Source organism: Ascidiella aspersa, chromosome 1 (assembly GCF_963924565.1).
Source record: "Ascidiella aspersa chromosome 1, kaAscAspe10.2, whole genome shotgun sequence".
Lineage (NCBI taxonomy): Eukaryota > Metazoa > Chordata > Ascidiacea > Phlebobranchia > Ascidiidae > Ascidiella > Ascidiella aspersa.
Genome location: NC_139447.1, coordinates 31,653,877 through 31,680,397, shown reverse-complemented (window position 1 = coordinate 31,680,397; position 26,521 = coordinate 31,653,877). Strand labels below are relative to the sequence as shown.

The 26,521-nt window shown below is 37.6% G+C and overlaps 1 protein-coding gene and 1 pseudogene across 2 annotated transcripts; both read right to left on the bottom strand.

Moving 5' to 3' along the window:
- Window positions 1–3,352: 3,352 nt before the first annotated feature.
- On the bottom strand, window positions 3,353–4,914 carry LOC146169793 (ADP/ATP translocase 1 pseudogene; annotated as a pseudogene).
- Window positions 4,915–4,925: 11 nt separating this feature from the next.
- Window positions 4,926–24,608, bottom strand: LOC146169792 (liprin-beta-2-like). 2 transcript variants are annotated; one of them, XM_083390960.1, is made up of 23 exons: window positions 24,499–24,608; window positions 23,981–24,206; window positions 23,749–23,820; window positions 23,276–23,389; window positions 22,910–23,020; window positions 22,436–22,498; window positions 21,264–21,356; window positions 20,818–20,911; window positions 19,496–19,548; window positions 19,140–19,225; window positions 18,369–18,435; window positions 17,630–17,732; window positions 17,172–17,285; window positions 16,411–16,528; window positions 15,524–15,682; window positions 14,330–14,492; window positions 11,831–11,981; window positions 10,876–11,054; window positions 9,967–10,083; window positions 9,292–9,480; window positions 8,455–8,700; window positions 7,991–8,050; window positions 4,926–6,897 (listed from the first exon to the last, which is right to left on the bottom strand). In XM_083390960.1, exons 1-23 carry the CDS (start codon window positions 24,606–24,608, stop codon window positions 6,877–6,879), a joined length of 2,709 nt encoding a protein of 902 aa, XP_083247086.1. In that variant the 3' UTR covers window positions 4,926–6,876. The 2 variants fall into 2 exon arrangements, with proteins under 2 accessions (XP_083247086.1, XP_083247085.1); XM_083390959.1 differs by having other exon boundaries at window positions 23,981–24,217; window positions 24,503–24,533.
- Between the last annotated feature and the right edge of the window lie 1,913 nt (window positions 24,609–26,521).

The following is a 26,521-nucleotide window of genomic DNA, read 5'->3' as shown; positions in this document are numbered from 1 at the left end:
CACAGAGTTAAACGGAATGTAAATGTGAGGTTGATTGGGATATTTGTTAATTTTCGCAAGAAAATTTTTCACAAACATATTTCATTCTTTCTAAAAATATTAACATTGCATCTTCCATACCGTAAAGTTGAACATTTTCTTGCTATCTTTCCAAAAAACCACAACTGGCTATTGGCCACGTGTCTATTACATTCCAATCAAGTTAGATTGTAACATGTTCTGCGTTAGTCACAAAAAACGGCAAATTCCATTCTTCCGCTGTCGTGCCCCGCCCCAGCAACAAACAAAGTCCAGAAGTATCTATTTGTTTGTTTGCCATCAAATATGCCAATGTTTGCGCAAATATCACAACCGTTATTTGGGCTTGTTCTGGGAGTGGAACGGGTGGAACTGTTTGGACTGGACGTAAATGCTTCTGGACGTCGCTCTGTTCAAAAGCCCATATGTATATAGGAGAATAAGTGATCGTCGGAAACGTTGCGTCATAAGGTCGTTTTTCAACAGATAGCTGACTGAAAATTTCACAGGGTTTATACACTGAAGTAAATTCGGTGCCCCATACCTCTTAATGGTAGACTACTCTTTACCCAGGCACAATAAACCTTATTTTACTTTTAAACACGGCGTAACATTTGTGTCAGCTGTGTAAAAACAACCTACATGTTCGATATCTCATCTGAAGATGTAGTCTAAAATGATACCCTTTCGAAAAAAGGATTGAACTACACCTACCGGCAGCTCTACTATTTTTTATCGGGCAGGAAACGGTTAATATAAATTCCAAAAAACGAGCAGCTGAGTTGATGCTCTTGAATGATGGTAAATGTCATAAAAAAAAATTTTCCTTTATTTTAAGCGATACTAAAGGATTTTATTAAAAGATAGCACTAATATTCACTTGTTAAAACCGTATTTTATTATTTTTTTTATACCCTTCTGACCTTTTGAGGTTAATATTCGATTATTCTAACTTGACGAATCAAATAGTGGTGAATAAGGGCTATTTCTTAAATAAAACTGTGACGAGGCAGAATCGTCTTAGAAAACGTACGTGCGGTTACGTTGAAAAGCTTGAGTGCCACTTATAAGGATAAGTGTGGTTATTAGGATGGTTGTCTACATTGGGATCAGCCAATGACGATCGTTGATCCTCGCTGATAAAACAAACCAGAAATTAAAGGGACCGATAGGCTAGCTTGGACAGGCAAGCATAAAATTAAGTTTATAACCTATTGGGGGATAAGTGTGTGGAATGTTTGCCAATTTTGTTTGCACGAATATATATTAGTCTCTTTTTTGTCAAAGAAGAGAACAATTAACGTTTTAAAGTTCTATTTGAAGTTGTGATTTCAGTTATTGAAAAAAATTTTTTTAAGTAAATCCAAGAATTTTTTACCTGCTAAATTTCTAAAAAATATTCACGTAAGAAATTGCCTTTTTGTACAAATAAATGTTCGCCTGAAGTCACGGCAATATATTGGACAATCCAATTTTAAGCAAGGTCAAATCAAACAACGACATTGCGAGTAGCCTGTGGCTTACTATGTAGAAAACCAGCATTTAAACTCCTTTTAATACTTTGAATGTTTTTGAAGAATGAGAGCGACATTGCTAACTATTTTACAAAGATGTCATATGGTTCTTTAAACATAAAACTGTGTCAGTTTAAAAAAAACGTAAACCTCCTTTATAAACTTGGGAATACGCCCACGTATAGGCTTAATGTCTCTTTGTTTTTGCCCGCTGATTGCCTTTGGGCATATATGCGGTCATTTTGTGGTTGGAGGTTGTTGAAATATCTAGGCTGTGCAGATGTAAGTATAAGGCCTGAATGTGCCTACAGGTTAAATCCAATATACTGATAGCATTTTATCACGAACCGTTTCCACCAAACGGAGGAAAGCAGTGTTGTAAACAAGTCATTCTGAAAAGTCCCAGTTAAATCTTTTGCAAAAATAACAAGAATAGTCTATTTAGTCATCCGTTGCCAGAATCAAGTCCCAGACACTACCAATTTTATTCAAAAATATTTTATAAAAACACTTAATTTTAAATCCCAAGGTATTTGACAAAATTTTCAAGTCATTCGTACGAAAGACTTACATTAAGTCAAGTCATTTGAAAACAATGACTTAAGGCAAGTTATTTGGAAACAGTGACTTAAGTCAATACAACAGTTGGGGAAAGTCAGAGTAATTTAAAAAAAAACGAGTAGGCCTACCACGAATGCGAACCAATAATGAGTCGGTGTTTCTCTTTAAATTTTCACAAGTCGAAAACAAAGATGATCAGTGAATGCTGATCGTTCATTTCGGGAAAGGTCAAATAACATTACATATTTGCTCCCCAAGTCGCACAATGTGCGAGTGGCTTGTTCAAATACTAGAAAAAGAAAGTTAGAACGGAAAACTGTCGTATCTAGGGGCGTTGTTGAACGAGTGTATGAACCATGTAAAAGCCGTTCTATGCCAGTGAATTTCAAACTCTCTCTCCTGGCACATTGCTGTTCCTTTATTTAATTTGTGGATTATACAAACTCATTTACGCAAGATGTCAACTGAGTTATTATTTTTGATCTTAGTTTAAGAATGCTTCGGGTAACTTCGGGTTTAAGAATTGCTTCGGGTAACTAAGTTTGTCAATTATAAAATTTGCCTTAAACAAATGACTCGACTGCTTTCCAAGAAATAATTTGGGTTAGGCAAAGTGTTTTCTAATTAAGCATTTTTTTTATAAAAGTAGGTTATTTATCCTAATTTTTGCACATAAAACAATCTGCTTGCCATATTTTTGGTAGGCTACTTGTTATTTTTTATTTAGGTATTGCTTATATTCGAACAAGGACAAGTTTGCCAAATTAACGTTTTCTTTCATAACACGAACTTGACTTGCTCTAATTATCCTTTTGAGTTGGACTCTAATTATTTTACAAATGACATGACTTGGACGTAAGCCATTTCAGAATGACTTGCTTACAACAATAAAATGTGCATATTTTACAAAGTTAAACATTATCTTTGAATATTCCCCATGTGCACTTAGGAAAGCCTTTTGTATATTGGATGCCACCTCCTCCGGCAAAATGGTGGAATGTAATTCAAAGCTATTTTGTACCATTTGCAGTACACAGAAAATGCGCGTTTTTTTTAAACCTGGACAATATGTTGTTATCGCTAATCCAATCTATTTTGAGGTCCAGAAACCGGATATGTGGCAGAAGGTCCAAGCAGAACTGCAACTTGTTAAAATACAAACATATTTGGTTTGGCATGCCTCAATAAAGCAGCCTGCTAAGCTGCCTGGACTTACAAATAAACTCCATTCGGGAGATATTTGAAATTCACATTTAAACGATAAGTGTAATTCGGGTTTGCAGCAACAACGGTTGAAGCTTAGCCTAAAAAGTCGAAAAGCAACGGAAAGTTGGAGAATCCTCAGTGCTTAACAAATTAAGGTCTCGTAATTAAGGTAAAAGAGGGTGACAAAAAAACATGAAGAGCTTCGCGAAATATCGGAGGTATGATTGGAAATTCGAATAACCGCAAAAACAGAACAAATGTTATTAGAAATAGGAATTTCCTATAGTAAGAACAACAACAGCAGTCACTATTTCTAAGCCAGCAAAGTAGAATACAGAACCTAATAAAAAAAGTAAAACCACGTAATGCTAGCGACCTAGGTAACGCAATGCTAGCTCACCTAGACTCCCAGCAAAGGGACAAAAAGCCCTCGATTTTGCATAAGGTTAACGGAAAGATTTATCTATTTCCAACCCTTCGTCAAACACTAGCGCACACTCCTTATCATCGCTCAATATTTGCTTCGCGTTGATGAAACTGCGGCGGCCAAGGCGTTGATGAAACTGCGGCGGCCCGCGTTGATGAAACTGCGGCGGCCAACCTAAACCTTATACGAACTTCTTGATCTCGTCGTAAAAGACCAGGACCAAGGCGCTGCCCATACCGCGGAATACGTTAGTAAGCGCGCCCTTGTAAAAACCGCGTAGGCCCTCGCTGGCGTACATTTTCTTCCAGCAGTCCAAAGACGAGCTATAATGCCTCTCGGCTTCGGAGCGACCGGACTGCATCACCAGTCGCCTGCGTACAGTGTCCAGCGGGTAGCCTATAAAGCCTGCCACCGTTGTGCTGCCCTGAGCCAGAAGCCAGGTATAGAGCAGCGTGTTACCGCCGGGAGGGGCGTGCAAGACACTCTTGGCGGTGTCGAACACGCCAAAGTAGGTGGCGCGGTACACCAGCACGGTGGGTATGGACAGCGACAATCCACGGTAGAGTCCCGAAAAGCCGTCGGCGGCGTGCACAGAGCGTATGCAGTGTATCAGGCCGGTAAACTGGCGCTTCTGGCCGGTTCCGACGTCGGCTGCGAGCCTGGTTCGCGCGAAATCAAGGGGGTACGTGACGCACATGCTACTGACGCCGGCGGCGCCGCCCGACGCCATGTTGCCGGCCAGAAGGCGCCATACGGACGCGTCCTTCGGCACCACAGGCGCCAGGTAGGGCTTGTATAAGTCTTTAAAGGCGAAATTCAGAGCCTGGGCGGCAAAGTAGCGGTACACGTTGGTCAGGTTACCGCGCCAGTAGGATAAGAAACCCTGCTCGCGTGGAATTCGAATTAGACAGTCGATGATTCCCTTGTAGTGCTGCCCGGGTTTGATTTGAGTTGACGTGGCTTGCAGCTGTAGCAGGAGCTTGACACGCTCGATTGGCGCCACTGTTGTCTTGGCAACGGCCGCCGCGGCCCCGCCCACCATCATATCGCGCGTGAAGCTGAAGATTTGGACGCGCATCGTTCGTTGTCGCTCGCTGGTAAAGAACATCTCTGATTGGTCAGCGCGCCTTTCACGTCATTTCGGCGTATTTTAAAATATTTTAAGATTTGCCTATTGTCGAAAAGGTCGCCTCTGCAAAACAAAAAAAGTACAGGCGGGGTAATAAGGGCGTTGAAAGGGATAGGGCGTGTGGAAGTGTATGTGCAACACTGACTGCAGTAAACTGGCAAAAGCGAAGCGAAAAAAGTGAGCTGACACAGTAGTAATAAAGACGCTTTATGAGTTGTTTAACGGTGACATACTATTATACAGCACAGGTGGCAACTGGCAAACCTCTACGGTTGTATAATTACACTTAAAGTTCACACTTTTTTAACATGTATTAACCACAATCAAATGTAATCGGTCATTGCCACGGGCTATTGCATTATAATAGTGAATTAAAAAATACGGTCTCGTTTCCAATTTTTTATCGTCGCTATAGATAGGTAACAGCAGAATCTGCAAGGCACAAATGTAAAAAGGGGGATAGGTTAAAAACGAACTAAACAAACGAAGAAAAAAATAAACACGATTTACTCGCTAACAGAGGCCAAAAGGAGTTTCTTCCCAATTACAAAAGCGTCACAATAAAGCACTACAGTCGTACACGATGAGAAAATATCGTCAAAGCAAAAGCAGCATCAGCATACGTACGCCACGGTAGACGATGCGAAAAACAGCAATGAATCAAAAGCGATAGCGTCAATGCGGTATAGGTCGGCGAAGATAGCAGACGAAACGCCAAGGTTATAGACGACGGGTGGCGGACTAGAAGATTTTATCGCTGGGATCCTTTTGAATATAGAATAACAAACGGTAACGCGGTGAAAAAATCGGTGCGTTGGCCTTCAAATTCAGTGTGATGTTTGAACCATACGTTAGCGAGATTCCTTCACCTCGATCAAAACTACAGCATGATTTTGGTAGGGATGTACGAAACAAAAGGCAGCACGAAAACATTAAAATGTATTCTACAGTTTTTAATTTCACCTAATGGCTGGTTGTCGTTGAGTTTGTTGCAAGTGGAAAACGTATTGCTGTTTCTATTTTTCATCTTAAGGCCAGTTTAATGGTGGCGCAAGATCGGGGAAAGCACCTTTTTTAATTACTGTGATGATTGACACAATAAACGGCCAAAAACGCAGTCGCCAGTTGCTGGCTTATATTCCAGAGTTACTGCTATGCTTATAGTTCGTCTTTGTGCTACAGAAATCTACATTAAAAGATCATTTTTAACAGATAAATTGGTAACGCGATTAAAAAAGTTTGGCGATATGAGCATTTTCGGGCGAAGATAGATAAGTTGAAAGCACAATGCACACATATATATGAATGGCTAGACCATTTGCTACGATATGAGAAAAGCGCTGGCCGCAGGGGCAAAGTATATGAAAGTATAAGATCACAGCACCACTCTAACCCACCATCATGTTTAAAAAAAACGCTACACTTACGTAGCCACTTTAAAATATGTCGAGCTGTGGGCCGAAATAAGCAGCCCACCAACGTAAACAAAACGAAATGTTCGGCTGAAAAAGGCCATTAAAAACGATCGACTAAGAAGTAAAAAGCTATAAATGATCGTGTCAACAGTAGTATATCTGAAGGCAAGAACTGGTTCCACAGAATAAACAAACGCTAGCAGCAGCACCTGCGTTGTAGGATGGGCTATACTACAATATGGAAAAAAACGAAGGTGAGATTTGAAACAGGGCTGTCTGTTTTCCTTGTGTTTTCCTCGGGCAAAAAATTGTTTGGTACATACAAAATGTTGATTAAATTTTACGCCGTACGACAACATCAATGCCTTTTTCTAAATAAAGTTAAGGAACCGGGCATGTTTTTCAGCTTGACGGAAATTCAACCGTTTACAAAGCACGTCAACGCATTTAAATCTGAACGATTTTTTCGTCAAAGTTTTCCAAACAAAATTCGAACCGCCAGGTGCTTTTTGCAAATCGTTAGAATCCACATTTAAAGAAAAGTAACCATGGTCGTCTCGTTTCCAGCAAGAGTTGCCAATCTGGTTTTGTTGTTAGCGACCGCCTTCACAATTCTTTCCAGTTGCTCTGCGGAAAGAAAAGAATGAAAAGTCGACACAGGCAGCATTGTTAGCTCGACGCTCGTGTTTTATTCCAACAATTCGGCTCCGAATATTTGCAATCCAGGTGGAACAGCTCAATTGCCACTCAGGCCAACAATACACCGGGAGTCGAAAAAAAAGCGCTAATTGGAAAACATAGTCAGTAGTTTATGGTTACGGCAAACAGGCGTCCGACCACAGGCGGATTTACGAGTCAGCCCAAGTCGCAATTTCCAGCAGAATTGGCTATCAAGGCAGCGTCGTTGTCGTATGATAAAGGGCGGGCGGACCACAAGCAGCGCGCCTCGATTTCAGTTAAACATTAACTCTCTATCGGGTAACGCCCGCCTTTGATCGGCTGGCTTGCATATTCGCTCGACCAGGGGGTTGGGCCTTTGTCGAAGGTGCATTGTGGGCAAGGTCAAAAGCGCTCGCGCAAATTTGCCGAACTAACGGAAATATCGCGCGAAAATTAAAAGGCTTTGTCGAAAGTCGTCGTGAAACCGCGCTCGGACAAAAAGTCCGAGTCGATTTTTTAAGCAAAGTCAATAAAATGTGGTCGCCCGAACGCTTTGGAGTGTTTGGTTGGCCGAGACAAGGCAAGGCGCGACTGTGTTTCGTTAAATAAGCTTGCGCAAACAGCGGATGTTTTCAATTGGTCCGTACCCCGGCCACATCCGCGCCTAATTATAGTAAAAAAGCCGTGCGCAGGCTTTGACTTGCCAAAAGAACAACTATACGTCCAACACACCTTGGCAATCAAAGAAATGTCACGTAACGCACTCGCAACAGACGTTGTTTTCCTTTGTTGCGAGCATTTCTTATGGAGGGTAAAGTTTAATTACGGTTGGAAATTGTTTTGTTCGGATCTTTTTAATGAAAAGGGAGCCCTTTTAACTATAGGCCTGAAGTGGAATTCCACAGTGAATTAAAACTTCGGAAGAAAATCTGAAGTTTCCTCTCATAACCGCACGAATGCAAATAAAAGTGTTTTGTGACTTTTATTTGAAAAAAAGTCAATCAAAATGCGAAGAGTATGATTCGAATATCCTGCGTTCAGACAGGGAGGCTAAACTTACCGTTAGTGAATTGAGTTGTGTCGAAAAAGCGTTTATTTCGCGCGTTGCGCTCTCATTCAGCTGAAATCAGAAAAAAAAAACGGATTGAGCTTGAAAAATTAAATTGTATAGGAATTCAATAATAGAAAAATACACTTAAAATTATTAGGTCTGCTTTCAACAAACTGACTTTCCGGGATACGCATTAACGAAGTTAAACTATAAATATTATTTAAAAATTGTTATGCAAAGAGCCATACTACCAAATACAACTGTTTGCTAAATTTAAATACTGCAAGTCAGAAATCATATAAACAATTGTTCGAACCAACATATAGGCTCTGTGTTAACGTTTGGATAATTGGATATATTTAAGCTTACCAACGAACCAATTAACTAAGAAACGATAAAAAAAAACTAGGTTAAAAATTTAGAACCCCCATTTTAAAAACATATTTCCTTCTAAGAAAACAAATTTAACCGACCTCAACAACTTCGATATTCTCCGACCCGCTTCCGCTGACGTCATCAGGTTCGACGTCATCGACGTTGCGTCGGTCGCGCACGCTCTGAGTCTGTATTTTGCGCTCGAGGGCGCTGCGGTGGTTCTCCATGGTCTGCGAGCTGGACGCGATCGGACAGACGTACTCGCCGCTACCAAATTCGCGAGCCGCGTTTGCCGCCGACGAGCCGCGGAACTTGCCCAGGCCGCCAAAAGAACGACGACCGATCTGCGGTTGGCAAAATTGTGGGTTGTGGCTTGATAATGGAAAATTCCACAAACAAACTGCGTTGATTTTTTCGGCAAGAGTTGAATTTGTTGGTTGTTCCCAAAAAAATTCGTAAACTGCGTTTATTTTTTGCCGTAAGGGTTGAAAATGTCAGTTGTGGATAAAACATTCCACAAAAAACAGTGCGTTTATATTTTGCCGTTAGGGCTGCAGTGTTTTACGGGCCAACCCAAATTCACAAGGTCTCTGCTTCCTTAAAGCATGTTATTATAACAAACCGCAACTTAACAAGTCAAGTCAAGCCATTTTAGTTAAAAAATGTTAACTATTTAAAAACGGTTCAATTAAATTAAAAACGATTGACACACAGCATACATGAAAAAGCATACAAAGAGCAAGCAATCAGTTAATTGCGTAAAATGAAAGCCTGGTCATTTTGCCCAAAATATATAACTACTCGTTATCGAAAAAATTATTGTCTAGATATATAACCCTTGAATATGTAAAAAAGGTAGAACGTAAAGTGAAAACCGTATAATAGCCCTGCTCCTAGTCATAGTAAATTATCATTTTATTATAGCGATAACAAACCTTGTATTTGACTGTGATGTTGATCGGCTGGTAGCCGTTTTCGTGCGAGCGCTGTTCCTTCGCTTCAGCGCTCTCTGGCGGCAGCAGTTCTGTCAGCTTGGCTTCCAGATGGCGGCGCAAGAGACTCTTACTGTTGGGAATGTGCAGGAGCGACGCCAGTGTCTCGGCGGTAAAGAGAGGCTCCAAAACCTACCAGGGTTGAATTGCAATAGTAAATATCGCTTTAATCTGTTTCATTTGTATTAAGATGATTGGCATAGAGGCGCGGGAGAGCGTCTCGGTCGAAGCATAGCCTTAAATAGGTTTATATGAACAAAAACGGTAAAATTATCGAGTACAAATGAAAAGCAATAAATTCACTCATGGTTTTCAAATTCAAGCGTTTTATTACTTTTACCGATTTACCTTTTTAACGGAATAACAATGCGGTTAAAGAATGTAATGGACGTACAAAAATTAAGCCTATTCACAATAATGCTTTAAATCCGCTTTCCATTGCGTCGATATGTCTAAAAATTAAACGCGAAAAAAGCAAACACAAATTTTCCAAGAACCAGGTGTATCGTTTAGCAAAATCGAACAAAATATTTTTTTTGCGAAAACCTAAGCGAAAAATGCGCACAAACCGAACCAAGAGGCAAAAACAACAACAGTACAAAGCTTTAAAATACTCACAAGTACTGCCCCGTGCACCCCGCTTCCGCGCAGGTTTGGTGCATACTCAGCGAGGTCGACCGTGCGCAGCCATTCCATCACCCGGTGGTTCGTCCACAGACGCACCTCCTCGCTTTCCTGTACGGATATAGAACAATTATGATTGCAAGGACGGGTATTACCAGGTTACTTAAACGTAGCAGTTCTATCATGCTGTCGACACATAGCGAATCTCTACTAAAAAAATCGGTTAGCCAACGAGAACGACTGAACTAACGACTGTATAAAGGTAAAGATATTTTTAATTTTCGCCGATCGCGACAGGCAAAAAAAAATTTTCTGTTGGTCAAAAACGAACTTTTCAGTCAAAAGCGAAACGCCTTCGAATAAAATTAAACGGCGCCACATCGGCCAAGCGACAAGCAATTTTAGCGATCTTTGATAGGACCTTTATACTCTGTTTAATCAAAATGACCGTTTTAGTACAAAAGAAATGCTTTTAACGATAACAACAGTAACAAAAAATTCTCACTGCGTGACACAGTTTTTTGTTTTCGCCACAAAATGTTGTATTTGTGAGTATATGCGTACTTTTGATAATCTAAGATTACAACGTCACATAATACGATTAACACTTGACAGCTATCCAATTACTCAACTGATGTGATGCGGTAAATCAAAACGACTTACATATTGTACATACAAAACGAATTGTAATTATTCACAGAGGAGAAAGTAACACCTAATTAGTCGAAGACCTTCAATTAATGCCCAAAGCCGTTCGTTTAAACGTAAATTTACACGCGCCTAATTTAAATCTCAATTACTAAGAGGGAAAGGAAGGAATTTTTGTTTAAAAGATACAGATAGCAAATATACGCATAAAAAGCATAACCACTAAAGAGTTAGGCAAATGGAATTGAGGCTTACCCCTTCCCCTAGCGGCCTTCTCCTCAGCTTGGTTGGATCAAACTGGCATCCTCGAAGCACCTCGATCGCCCTGCGCAAGCTGTACAGGTGGAAGAGGTTGGACACTCGCAACTTGTGGGCGTCGCTCACTGTGAGGTGGTGAAGCACTCGTCCGTCCACGCAAGCCTCGTGGAAAGCATCTATAAAGAGGAAACTTGGTGAATAATTTAGCTGCGTTGTGTGTGTTTTTAAGCACCGCCCATTGATACTGGATCCGCTAAAGTTGTTGTGTAATTTGGTGTGTTCGAAAAAAAGCTTGCTTGCCGTATAATTAAATTCGTATCGGTGTTCTGTCTTGCCTAACCTTTGTTTTGTGGTATTGAGGTTTGTGGTTTTAAAGAGCGTTTTCCGGCTAGGGATGTCGAAACCGCAGACGTCTCATAATATCGGTAGGATATTACGAGTAAGTCTGTACTTTCCCTTTTTGTCCAATAAAAAAAATTGGGCGAACCTTGAGAACTTTAAGTAAATACATATTGGTTATTTAAGAGAAAAAAATCATCATAACGAAGTATTTAGGAAAACTGTAAGTGCTTTATGATTTAGAGAAACAAAACTCCCCATATAATTCAACCAAACGAGTTACCGCAATTAATTTTTCGTCCCCATAGCCGCTATGTACAGCAGAGCGGACGTCCATAGCGATCTTGTTATTTTTTTGGGAACGTGTAACGCCCCCTAGCTCTAAATGGTCTCCCACAATATGGTTCTAAACTACATTAAAAAAAATTGATAGCCACTGGACGACTCAGCCAAGTACATTTATTTTATAATGCATAACAGTGCTCACATGACACATACTACTTTAAAACGTTTTAAGAGACAATTCTAAGATTCACCTCAAACGAAAGGTGCTTGTGCAATATTTTGAGCGATCACAACAAACAACAGTGAACAAAAAAATTAAAATCCGAACCTTTGTATTGCGGGAGCCCGATGTCATCGAGCCACCTCGCAACGAATGCGTTGCTCATGTGAGCAGCTCCCGTGTCTTCCTCGTCCTCTCCTTGCGCCTGGAGGTGCAACATCAACTTCTTCTTGTGGATCGGATTGCGGATGCCCAGCTCCTGAGGAAGAGGGGGAGTTAAGTTATCGCCGCGTTTTAATCTTTACGGTTATACAGAGTGGGCCAAAAGTAGGCTTACAGTTATAAAAAGTAGGGTTTGGGTCTAAATGTAAATTTATTTTTTTGGGGTTCTTCTCATACACCTTTTTCTTTACAACACCCCCACAAAAAAGAAATCCATTGGTGTCATGTCAGGTGAGCGTGGTGGTCATTTAAGCTACCTCTTCTTCCAAGCCAACGCTGTGGAATAACTGTAAGCCTACTTTTGGCCCACCCTGTGCAATTGGAAAAAAAAGAGAAAGAGGAAAAGAGAGAAAACACAGAAAGAAAAAGAGAAGATAGGATAAGATAACATAATAAAAAAAGGAAAAAAGCCAGTTTTAGATTTCTTTGAAATTACCAAGAAAAAGATGATAGAAAATATAGAATAAAAAAGAAAATTCATTTTTGCAATTACCCTTAAAATAGTTTAAAAAACACCTATTTAAGTAATGATTACAGATTTTAATGGGTTAAGATTGTAAAGCGGAGGAATGGGAGTTAAGTCATCGTCGCATTTTAATCTTTACAGGTATTCAATTAAAAAAAAGAAGAAAAAAAGTGAAGGAGAAAAAAAAAGAAGAAAAACACTAAATCCAAAAAGAGAAAGGAGGTTCGTCGGTTTTCGATTTGTTTAAAGGGAACACGATAGAAAGTATGGATCTAAAAATGAGTATTTTTGAACCACTCTTGAAATGGCTTAAAAATAATCCTATTTTTGGCTAAAGTTCGTAAAGCGTGTTAGCTTTTTTTGCAACAAAGTGTACACACCACTCTGCAATTTCTGATTTAGTTTATCAATTTCTGAAGTAAGGCTGATCACAGTGAATACCTAGTTGTGACAATAGCCAGTGACCAGTGACCATGTTACGGTATGCATTTTGGACCCTAGCAGTTATTTAAAATCAAATGTTGAGGCCATTTTATAACAAAAAATGGCAACAAGGGGATCGACATTCTACGAAATTTTGAGGCTTGGTTCTTTACGCTAAAATTGCCACTAATAAGAACACACTGTTTAAAACGTAATTATAAAGAATTACAATATGTATATTGAACATGGAAAGTATTTCGAAAGTAATGGTCTCCAAATGCAATTATGAATTGTTATTTTGACATAACCAACGTTATACAAGGTGCCTTCTAGTAAACCAAAGTGGAGTTGTAACGCCGGTGCAGACTAAAAAAACGAAATAAAAAGTATATGATGACAAATGAAAAAAAAAGGGAAGTGACACACGTTTCAAAAACACCTCTAAGCACTCCCGGCACGATTTCTTGTTTACGTTTCGTGTCGCAATTTCCGAGTTAAGAGGAGGCAATAAGTGGCGCATATCGCAAAAACCGTGCACATTCCAAACACCACTACCAGTGTTTTCAGTTCCGGTAGTAACGTGAGCGTCCCACTACGTTTAACAGTGATCTAACGGATCACTGTTTACTGGCTAAAGCGGGCTTTAATGAGTAAATCCGCACTTTCTACACTTACTGATAGAAAACACATATAAAACGACTTTTGCCAACCAAACAATTTAAAGCTTCCGCAATTTACCACCTATATAATAAACCTTCCCCAATAGTTTTATTGACTTTTTTGTAACGGTTTTTGTTTTGTTATAAAGGCAAGCCTGCGAACGGTTAGAAACGTCTTTGAAGCCAGCCCAAGGCTAAATGCTCGCAAAACAAAAGCTTTTGTAATCGACTAATCGTGCTTTTGAGCCCGTTGAGGGCAAAAATATTTTGTTATACATTTTAGCGCAAAACGATGCTTAATATTTTTTTTAAAGCTAAAAAATAAGTCATCTTAACGTTGTTATTTAAAGAAAGTCAAACCCTTTCCATTTATTGGACATTTTTAATGTATTTTTCGTTTTTATTGAGGCAGTTAAATGTTCTTAAGGTGGCCAAGAGTTTGCCTTGTTTAGTTTAAATGGCGATTTTAAGCCAAAGCAACAGCTAGAAACTTTTCCCAGCTGTGGTTTGTCGTTTCTTCGTTTTTTTACGTTCCGTTTGTTATAAAAGTAAGCCTATAAGGATGACAAAATCGTTTGCAACGGTTTTCTTTTCGTGTTTTAAATCAAGCCAATGTCATTCTCTTTCTCAATGAAATGCAACGGAAACCAACCTGTTTCAGCTGTGGCTAGCCGCTTCTTTTTCAATTTTTTCGTGTTTTAAACCAAGCCAATGTCATTAATGTTGTTTAATTAAATGCGACGGGAACTAACCTTAAACCTATTCGCAATCGTTTTTTCGTAGTTTAAACGCAACCAACGACATCCATTTTTTAAAGTAAATGCAAAGAACACCAACCTTTTCGAGCTCGTGGTTTGTTGCCCTGAGCAGCGTGTCTCCGCTCCGCACCCACTTCTTACACGCGTCCACGTATGCGTACAGACCGATGTCGGTCATCCACTGCCCGACACGCTCCGGTGACCAGCGCACGAACGGCGTGACGTCACCGGACGCTTGTGTCCTAAGTTCGGATACATGAGATAAGTTAATTGTTTTTTTGGACTAATTACACAACTTAACTAGGTCATATGTAAAGTATATTGTTGAAATAGCAACTACTACGGGGTGCGAATGCAATAAGTGAAAACAATAATCAAATCTCGGCTTGTATATACAGTATACACTATTCTCGTCACTCGTCAGGTATAAGAATGATGCCTTGACCAGGTACATATTTACACTGCCAAAATCGAAAAACCAAAGGAACACTTAGGGTGATTTTAGAAATTGATTTTCGGGATGATTGGTGAGAAAACAGTCGAAGCACCATTCTGCTTAAAATCAATTAAAAAGTCCACAGTTGCACTAACCACGTACGTTGGTCCACAGCATTAGGCCAATAGTTTACAATAATAGTTCTAGTTTATGTTTTATGACAGACAGTCTATATAGGCCAATATGGTCCAACCTGTGGGTCGCCTGAACTTATTCTGGGGTCGTCGCCACTCACCATTTCCTGCAGACTTAGCGATTTATTTGCGCTTGGTTTAAAACGAGCGTAATACGAATATTGAAAGTGTTAATTTAAAAAATCGGGTTTCATGAGTTAACTTTAAATCCATGTATTAATTTAAACTTCTTATTTCGTTTACGTATTAATTTAAACTTCTCATTTCGGTACGTAATAATTTAAACTTCTCATTTCGTTTACGTATTAATTTAAACTTCTCATTTCGTTTACGTATTAATTTAAACTTCTCATTTCGCGACGTAATAATTTAAGCTTTTCAGTTCAGTACATGGGCACTGAGCAGCCACAGCTCTCTGAAATTGTATGTATCTTAAGCCTAATATTTAACCGCTCGTGTATTAAGTTTAAAAAATTACTTATGGGAAAACAAACTGGGGTGGCATAAAAATACTATATATATATAAATATATGTAATTTGGGGTCGGTTAATAAAAAGAGTGGAGACCAGACCACTGATAAAAGCAATCTGAAAATTTCATTTTAAAACAAGTTAACAGACGCATGTAAAACGTTAAACCTACTTGTTTGCAATGTCACGAGGGTTCCAGCCTAGCCTCGGACCAGCCGTGGAGCGGACCCCTCCCCTCCGGAAGTGATCTTCCTCCTGCTCCGGAGCAGCGACTGGAGGCGCACTTGGGCCGGGCTCCAACGAGGTGGAGCGTGTGCGACGCAAGCGGAAGCTACCAATTAACATAAAATGCTTTTTAAACTGAAATTTCAGTCTTACAGTCAAGTCGACTTGAGTAGGTTGCCGAAACCTTGGTTAACAATTACAAATACCAGAGGGGGTGTTTTTGAGCGAGTGCGACGCTGGCGGAAGCTGTCAATTAAAATAAATAAATGCTTTTCAAACTGAAATTTTGAGTCCAGATTATTCTGATAAAAATAAATCAAAAACAGTCAGGATTCATTCACTCTGAAGAAAGCCACTTGAATAGGTTGTCGAAACGTTGGTTAAGAATTACAATTACCAGAGGGGATGTTATTGAATAATGTGATGCCTGGCAAGTACAGTTTATATATATATATCATTATGATAAATTTAGGTCACCTTTACAGATGCTTTTGCAATTAACTCAAGTCCAACGCTGACTATATAGTTAGTAGCAGTATACGGTGTACTTAAAACACAGAATGAGGAACTAAATAGTATTTCGAAAAGCACAACTATCTAGACATATTTCTCTAAGAAATTTTTGAGATAAAGAGCAAGCAAAATACGCATAAAAGTTTTGGTGAGTTTTGAAATACTCCTTATTGTTTAGAAATTAGAGGTACACAAACTATCTAAATTAAGAATTTTTAAGATCTTAATTAAAAAGTTCGATTTAATGTCTCCAAGCAAACCAGTTGGATTGACACCGAAAGTTTAAAGGTTACACGATCGAAGAACAGAGCTGCGAGCTACCTGCTGAAGAACTTGCGGAACCCGTGCTTCTTGCGTTGGTGGAAGGGTGACTGGTTGGAGGGTGGGGCCCGGGCGGGGGTGCTGGGGGCAGATTCGGGACGGCGGACCTCGGTCATCGCTGAAATAGTCAAAATTGTGTTGTTTGATTTTTAAATTATTTCCGAACATTGAAAAATGTCATTTCAAAAAAAAAATTGATTTTTAAAGTTGTAACGCTGACAAATGTAAAAAACGACACGTTACTTTGGGGTAAATAATAACTCTAAACTTTATATATAACGGTCCCGGCTTGACCGGAGGTCGTGAGTTCGAACCTCACTGCAGGCTAGTTGTTTTTCTAGTCTGCTCTGCTTGCATCATAGATCAACAGATTCGGTGAGTCTGCGATGGCTTTCGGTGTACTTTACATATAATTGTCGAACTTGTAAGCGGTCGCTAAAATATTTTTCATTTGCACGAACAGTCAAAAATGCGCCAGATTCGCTTTTTAAAGTTGTACCTTTGACAAACGTAAAAACAACACGTTAGTTTGGCGTAAAATTTATCTAAACTTTGTAAATAATTGCCGAACTTGTATGCAGTTACGTTGTTCAAAAAAGTTGTTTCTTGCTAAAAATACGTAGCTAAAAACTAAAGATAAGGTTACCACAAAATGAACCCTATAGTTACTGCAAAGATAAACGGACATGCCTAGTTTTCTATACAATTTATTCACTTCTTCCAGAGCTAAAAACTTAGCAGTATTCCTGCTGGTGACTCACCCAGATTAGGAGTGCTGCTGGATTTCGACTTGGGCGGTGATTTCGCCAGTTTGGCAGGCGATGAGGCGTCGGACAGGATGCCACTGCTGCCGCTCAAGTTTTGGCCGAGGTTTCCTGTTAAAAAGTTCAGGGTGTAATCACTTCAAGGGGAATTTGATCGAATTTTAAAGAAGTCTGGGGTGTTATGGTTGTCTCACATGGGACTGGGATTTGTGACAAAATATGACTCGACAAATCTCACAAATGAAATACCTAAGCACTTAACCAAATTAGTGACACTTATAGCTTTGATATAAAGTCCCTAGTATTTGTTATTATTTCTATTACTAAACGCTAAGCTGCCTTTATGTCGTATATTGTCAAATACAAAGTTTAAATTACGGTTCTACGACTTTTGTAACGCTAAATGCATTCTACAACTCTTAAAAGCTATTTTTTTACGAAATGTGACAGCTTACCATGGTGGTCGGCGAGCGAATCTTCCTGGCTTGAGCTCTTAATTAAATCTTGCTGAAGTCTTGCCGAGTGAAGTTTCTCAAGGCTCTGTGAGCGTACGTTACTCTAAAAGAGGTTCACAGATGGCGCGTTATTCTACGGACACAGCTCGTCTAGATTTCCGTAAAACTTACGCCGAATGATAAACCACGCAAAATTTATCAATTTTAAAGGCTTGGTAATTTTTTTACACAACAGCAAAATCAACAGATGCAAAGGTTGAACACCTCAACACTATATTTACAAAAGGGGGTTCCAAGGTTCTTTTTATGAATGGATAGTCGTCCCGCTTTACATTGAATCGCCGTGTTATACTTTTTATGAACAATAAAACTCAAAGTTTAAAAACCCGAGTGAACGTAGGATCAAACTTTTGTCAAAGTATATATATTTCACCTAAACCGGCATCGTCCCGTCAAATTTGACGCAAAAACTCTACACACAATTATATAAAACTTTATATAAAACGACGAGTTGTGTAACTCTATATAAAATGAATAATCGTGTACATATAGGGAATGAATAGTCGTGTACAAATAGGGAATGAATAGGAAACAACAAGCGCTTAAACTTTAAAAATCATGAAATGTTTATAAGCTGCATAAACTGTAAGCCTTTCACGCGCTATTCGTTTATCTAGCTTCTTTAAAGTTGCGTTCGTGACATAACAATGCATACGTAAGAGCACAGTAGACAACATACCTGGACGGGATTTATGCTCTTTGGGGCAACGGCCCCGTCCACGTGATCCATGCCTGCCAGAGCGTGACTAAAAAAGGAAAAATGCTGAATCAAGACGAAGCTTCTGTTTGAAATTTAAAAACCTTAAATTGTACATTCTGTGCACTGAAAATTAATCACAAAAGGTTTATCACATAAAAAAGAACTTACGACAGTCTTGACAACGAGGAACATTACTAAAGATAAACAGGACGGGCAAAGTCAGAATGTAATGGCCAATATATCTAGGGGGACCTTCCGGACGTACTGTATATACAGGGGCGATTAAAATTCTTTCGGTTTAAAAGTTTTCAAGAATTCATCAAATCCTATATGAGCAATAGCACATCCTTCACAAAAAGCATATCACATACGATGCTTTGTCTATTTGAAACGTTTTTATCACATAAAAATAAAACTCAAATTTTAAAAACCTGATTAAAACCCTTTTGTTAAAGGAATATATATTACTGGCAGTATAGGCGAAATATATATTTCTTGATCAAAATGTCTGATACTGGTTTAACTCGGGTTTTCAAACCTTGAGTTCTAATTGTTTACATACGCGTCTGATCGACAAACAAAAACCTCCGGCCAATGATTCTGGATTCAATAAAAATACGCGTACGATTATTTTTATAACGGAGTTTGGCAGAAATTGTTGAAATTTGATAACCTTCAAAGCAACAAGGAGAAAGGGTAACATTGTCAAACGAGACAAAATCAGTCAAAATGTAAAAACCATCAACCGACCTCGATTTTTTGCTTTCCGCTTCCACAGATATGGGCGTCGATGTCGCGTAAGGCGCCGGCATTCGCAGCTGCAGTAGACGCTGCTCCTGGTAATTTATGGGGTCATAAAAAGTCGGGTTGAAAGACTGCCTGTCAAACTACTTGTGTCACAAAACGTGAAATTACATCGTGTTAAACTTTGAAGAGAGATGCTTGCCATTTTAAAGCGTAAATACTTGCAAAATCAAGCTACAATAATTTTTTTTAACATTTAAATCGAACTCGTACAAACTATTCACTGCTTTGACGTAACAACTTTATATAAGCGTTTGTTATCCAAAGCTACACGTTGCAAAACAGTTAAAAGCTGAACCAACCTTTTCGTCATGATCTCTCACTATACCCTCGTCCGGTGACGTAACGTTTGGTACTGAAACAAAGAACGAGTTTTTTTGTTTTTAGGTCACACAGCATTTTACTTAGAAATAAGTGCAACTTTAAATCTAAGAAACGTGCAATAATTGTAATAAACTTCCGGTATTAGGATAGTACTTACAGCTTGATACGTAATTGTGTTTAGTGGTCCATTCATAAATAGAGCCTATTTTTGTCTTTAAATTTGCGAATTTGGCAATAATTCGAAAAACATTTGTGTTATTTTGACAGCAATAACAAACTGATATAGGTAACGCGTTGTAATTGCCAAAATATTATTTATTGAAAAAGACTTTTATTTCGTCAAGTCGACGCCTCTGTTTGAACCTAAATTTAGTTAATTTGCACTACAAAAAGCCAATTTGTGGGCACCAACCTGCCTGGTAACCATGGCAAGACAAATATAAATGACACATGGTCGGAATAAAAATCAAAGATAAACCACGGGCTTTTTGCCACTTAAACCTCGCATCATTGATATACAACCAAGTTCTTTGTTAATTTGTTTTGCATTATTAATATTCAACTAAGTTTTTTGTTAATTTGTTTTGCATTATTAATATACAACTAAGTTCTTTGTTAATTTGTTTTGCATTATTAATATACAACTAAGTTCTTTGTTGATTTTGTTTTGCATCATTGATATACAATCAAGTTCTTTGTTAATTGGTTTTGCATCATTGTAAAACAACTACGTTCGTGATCATTTTAAGGCAGAAATTACAAAAAAATAGCACAACTATATGAAAAACTTTCAAAGCAACCTTGCCAGTTAACGCATATATCCAATGCTTATAACGTGATTAGTCAATGTGCTAGCAGCGGAAGAGGGGGGGGGGGGGGGGATCAATTGCTGTCGGTTTAAAATTTGCACGAGTAAAGCTGCGTAAACGTGCGGTAAAAAGTGCAAGTAGCACGTGTCTGCAATCTGCATGTATATTAAAACCTCCTGGTGCTGCTTTTTCACGACACAGCACTGGCGTTTGAATCCGTTTTACACGATAAAGCTGTGCAATACATTGTTTGCAGTTATGGGATTATTAAATAAGTCTACTATAAGACGAAAATGTAATTGCTTTTAAAATTAAATAAGCACAATGTAGTTTTAATACAATGTATCTTGTTAATTATTGTTAATGAAAACGTCTTTTAATCTATACACAATATCGTAAAACACATAAATGGTAATGCAAGCGTTTGGATGCATTTCTAAATCTAACTAAAACGACCAACAATCAACAGCTTTTCTGTGCATTTATCTTACCTGCATTAGCTTTCAGAATTTTGATTTGTGTCCAAAGGTCTTGAATCAGCTGGTCTTTTTCTTGGCTTTCTTTTTCCAGTTTAGTTATTGACTCCTAGAAGCAAAAACACCAGTTGTCAATAAATAAATTGATGTTTTATCGTGAACGACACAGCTAAAATAATGTGCTCATATTACCATTGCAACTATAAAGTTACAACTGTCCTATTTATACGTAGCTTCTGTCCTATTTATGTCACATTTGATTCATATTCATTGTCAAAACGCATAATTCAATCATCACACTATGAGTTTTACATTAGTCAAAGCATTTCACTTTGCTTCACAGCTTGCCAGTCAGTAACCTATATATAAACAGGACTTCTGTGAAATAACAAACAAAAACTCAACATGGTAGAAGGTAGTAAAGTGATTAGAAGTGAAATTAAGCTTAGAGTCTGGGAGACCTGTAGTAGTTCGATTTCGGCTGAGCAGTCGAGCTTTTCCCTTTGCACCTGCACAACCTTCTGTTTCATTTTGTTCAACTTGCTCACAACGAACTTGAAAAGTGAAGAGAGGAAAAGAAAGACATATGAAGAAAGGCAACAAAAATAAAGGCAAAAATAAATTTATTGAAAAGAGATAACATGAAAAGTTTTTAACAAAAGTTGTGTCTGGACTATTTCATATGTTGTACAGCATACTTTAAAACTTTTAAACATACAAAAAGCAATCAAGAAATAAAAATAGAAAGTGTGAAGTTTATGAACCAGAAAAAAGCTGTCAAATTGTAAGTGGGTCAACTTATGTGGAAAATAAACCTTGTATTGAACATTGCTTTATTGCTCTTAAATTTGCAAAAAAGGCCTTACTGGTTGGGTAACATATTTACCAATTCATTTATTCATAATGGTATGAATAAAATGATGCGATTGGGCCCTTGGTATGTCCTGATATTGTTTGGTGTCAATTCACAAACCAGCTAGTATAGACATTTGTGAACTATCAGTTTTCCTTTATATGTAAAATAAAAATTAAATATACTTAAGCCCTTGGTAGTTACATACTATTCTGCAAAGAGTTTAACACAAAACTTTTTATGAGTTACATTAATGTGTTAAATAGGCATTTTATATCAATACTTTTTACTTTTAATGACATGCTGAACACATACATTATCTTAGGTATATATTGAATTCATATTGACAAATACAGACCTAGGTTTAGTGAACCCTAGTACGTAGAGATAACCCACATACACAAGCAAAGTGTTTGTTCATCACCCCATGTACAAACACCAAGCGTCTGATGAGGATGCATTAGGCAAGCTGACCTGCTTCAAACAATGCATTAACTTGTCAATGGTAAAGATACAAGAAGCCAGTCCCCTGGGAATAAGGGTCAGTCACTGGCATGAATGCACTTTAACACAGTGAAGCGGGCTCAAGTTATAACTTCCACAGTGCCAGGATTAATTTTGTTTTAAGTATGTGGAAATTTTTTGAACATTGATTGGTTAAGAAAACCTCTTCAAATGTAATAAGCTGTTTATCAATGGAAAGACAAGACAAGTGCTTTAGAATAGATTTGTACACTTCAGCGAGTATCTGGAAAGTATGTAAAGAAAAGAATAGCTTACTCTATACTGGTCATTCCTGGCCTCGCTGTCCAGGTTTCTTTTTTCAAGCTCGACAAGGCCGTTCTGTAACAAGCAATTAATTAACATGTTAAGTTATTGCACATGGCAACCTAGAAAAAGAAAAACAAGGTATCTTTCTAACAATGGTGTTAACCTTGGTACAAATGTAAAAGAGCATCATGAAATTCAATAGGTCTCATTTATAAAAAGTATTCTTCTCAATTATTTTTACAAGAACATAGGGGACAGCCATAGCCATTAAATACTAAACATTGTCTATTGCAAAATCATTGTTTAAAGATTATGAATAAAAAAAACTTTGTTACAAATATCGGCCACATACAACCTGCACGCGTTTTTATGCTGATTAGCTTGGTTGTACAAAGGTAAAAGCCAATATGTGCAAATGAAAACCGGCTTCTTAAATGTAAAAATGATCCCATAAATCACATTTAGGTTTCCTAGGATACCTACATCTTCCTGTTTCTTTTGTTGCTCCTGTTGGACGAGGTTTATTCTAAAGTTCGCCATTTCATTCATAAGTTCAAGCTTCTGTGTTTCAAGGCTAGTCTTTGCAATAACTTCCTACAAATTAAAAGATTTTTTATTGAGTCATACCCAAGGCAATCGAAAATAGACATAAGCAATATTATTTTAATTTTCTTAAACAACCACTTTGACTGGTAATTTTTACTGTTACTAGATAGAAAACCTTTCAGTCTAAAGCTTGATGTGCTATCTTGAATTATAAACATAAGAGCCTTACCACTCTAATAAAGACACTGAGAGTATTAGATGTATTACCCCAAAGTGTAATTACAAACTAAATTTAGTTATTACTTCACGTAAGCGGGCATCAGCACCATCTAATCTCTGGCTGGCCTCTTTCAGCTCTGCTTCCAGGTCAGCCAGTTTCTCTGTCTGAAGTTCGATTTGGTCAGACATCACACTGACCTAAAAAAGTGATAAAGTTTGATAATTATGGATCAGTGTGTTTGTTTATTCAAAACAAAATGTTGATACAGATATGGTTATTGAAAATTTATTAACAACAATATCTAACTAAATTTTTAATTATATCTACCCAGTTGTTTAAAGCTGAGGTTCTTAAAATTATTCAGCTTATATTGTGAACTTCATTTTATGCACACACTTTCTAAAAAAAGTTGTTTAAAAAATCTAGCCTATAGTATAGTTTTTTTACCACCTTTTTTAGTCATATATGTCTTATGTTACCCAGACGAGGGTACAAACAACAAAAGCACATAGTATGGCAAAAAATTAAAATAACACAAAAATGTCACCAAATTTACCTGAAGAGACAAGCTTTCATTTTCTGTCACAAGGCGTTTAATCTTGTCGGGCTCGGACTCATTTGCTAAAAACTGTAAAAAAATACAAAAATCAGTTTATATATATATTAAATATAAATTTTCTTAAAAAAACAGGGTAGTGAATAGAATTTCCCTAGTATCTAATCAAAAATGAATTTCAAAGGTGTGTTCTATGTTGATAAGAAAACAACGAAAAAACAAAGTAGTTAACCTGTAATCCCAACAACTTCCTGTAAAAAGTTAGGGTGTCTTGTGAAATTTGGCGGAGCAGAGCTTCCGACAGTGCACTCCTTTCCTTGTCATCATTCAATTCCAAATCGAGGGTTGCCTCGACCGCATTTCTGAGATCTTCCATTAGCAAAGCGACTCCTTGTACTCCCGTATCGAACTCAAGGTTGCTTTCTTTATCTTCAATATCACTTTGCTTTCCTGTAGTTAATTAAACAAGCTTGTGAAAAGTTTATTTTAGCAAAAAAATTACCTATGGATTAGGCTTGTTTCAATTTTCGAGCTAAATTGCTAAAGAGAGAAGGATTGCATAAATAATATTAGGTACAGAAAAAACATATTAGAAACACTGAAATGTCATAATTAATAAAAAATAAATATTATCTTGCTTTAATTTTTAATCACCTAACGCGTCTACAAGTATATCACAGTTATTATCACACCCAGTTAACTCATAAAAATATAGGAGAAACAAAACAACGCAGGTGAAAAATAGAATTCCTACCATCAATAATATTGTCGAAGTGATGGATGGCATCTTCTAGCATGTCGCTTGCAGCCCTTCCATTTAGTAATTCCACAGCATTGTCCAGTTCATCCACTTGTGCCATGGCAGAGAGGTTTTGTTTAAAATACTAAAGTAAAAAAAAATGCCAACAGAAAGCAATAAATGATGATAAAAACAAAAATCTGTACATAATCAGGAACGATTAGAAAAGTTGTCAGCAAGCAAGGTAATACAAACAGCCATTTGAAGATGGAGTAGCAATTCTACTGTTTAACTTCAATAAACCTTTATACTTTTAGGATTTGAGAGATGCCATTAAACTGCAAAATTTAACAGAAATTATTTGTTTTAGTTTGGTAATTTTGCATGTAATAAATGCCACAAGTACATGTGCAAATTTAGGATTTTACACCTAAAATTGAATGCAAAAATTACATAATTTTAAGACTTTCTATCACAACTATCTTTTACCAGACACGATTCTGATATTTTTTTATGATAGAAAATACAAACTAGATGGTGGTAGATAGCTACAGCGAACTAAAACGATGACATAACATTATTGATTTTTGTCCCCCAAACAAAGGCAACTGGGGGTGCAGCCTCATAAACCTCTACAGCGCACTTACATACCACTCTATGTCATGTCTAAAATTTGAAAGTTCTCTGATGTACACTTTTTCTATAAAGCATCGAACAAAAATCGGTCTGAAACATGCCATAGCAAACCAAAAAAGAATGCGAGGAAAAACAAGATATGTGCCGAAAATAAATTTTCGGCCCATATAATAAACCATAACAATACAACCTGTTGGTTTAGAAGTGCTCTTTAGATTTCTGACCTAATGTACTTAACAAGCAACTTGTATTGAAGCTCTTTTCAATTAATTTTATTCATTTCTAATTTTAATGTAATATTTAGTTCAAAGTAGTTACATAAATGAACTCTAATTAGCCAATCAACTAAAAGTTTTAAATTTAAAATATAAAGAGTATATATATTAATATAAATAAATTTTGTGTACTAGGACAAAATAAACAATGATTGTCACAAAATGAAAATAAATACCTTTTAAACCAGCGGTCGGGAACATTTGGTTTACGAGCGATATATGGCTCTTGTGGTGACGCTGTATGGCTCTTTTAATAAAGGAAATTTGTACACAGATAAATCATAGCTAGCATTCTAGCATGATGTGAATAAAACTGCACACTGCCATGCCCCCTTACCAAACTGTACTTTTCATTTTTTAAAACAAGACAATAGCAATTTGTTTTTTAAAACAAGACAAGTAGCAAAATGTTTAGCGCTTCACGCGAATCCTATTGGTCGATTGGTGGCTGTTGATATGACTTTCATCGAAATAGAACCAAAAGTATTACGCTTTTATTGCTCCCTTAGGTAAAAAAGTTCCCGACCCTGTTTCAAACCAATAAAAGATACATACACAATATACATACGCCTACAAACTTGAGATACAGCCCTAAAGTCGTTTTGTGATCAACGCTAATGGAGCCACCATAAGCTTTTAAAAGATTATCGAAGGCAGATAGAAAACAACTACCCTGTGGTGGAACTCACGGCATATGGTCACGCTGTAAAATGTTGTGTTTAAAACTAAAGCTTTGAAGCCTTGATATTAGTTAAAAAACAATAAAGCAATTTTTTTAGAAAACCTTAAATGTTTTAAGCTGTGAAATATCAATAGTATTCACCAATACTAAACAAACCAACCCTCAACTCAACTTTTTATTAGATAACACTGGATAAACCAAGCCTCACAAACGAAGTGTTAAGGCAGGGACTTACTATTTTAAGTCTTCGACGACTAGATAATAAATGTCAGCTTTGTAATTGACAATTATCTTTCTAATAATTTACGGACAACGGAGTTTTATGCTGTAGTCTCTAATTTAAAAAATTTTGACAGAATCCATCGACCATCGATAGACAATACGGACCAGTGTACGTTTCCAAACGTCATTAACACGCGCTAATTAGGTAGATGCTGCCAT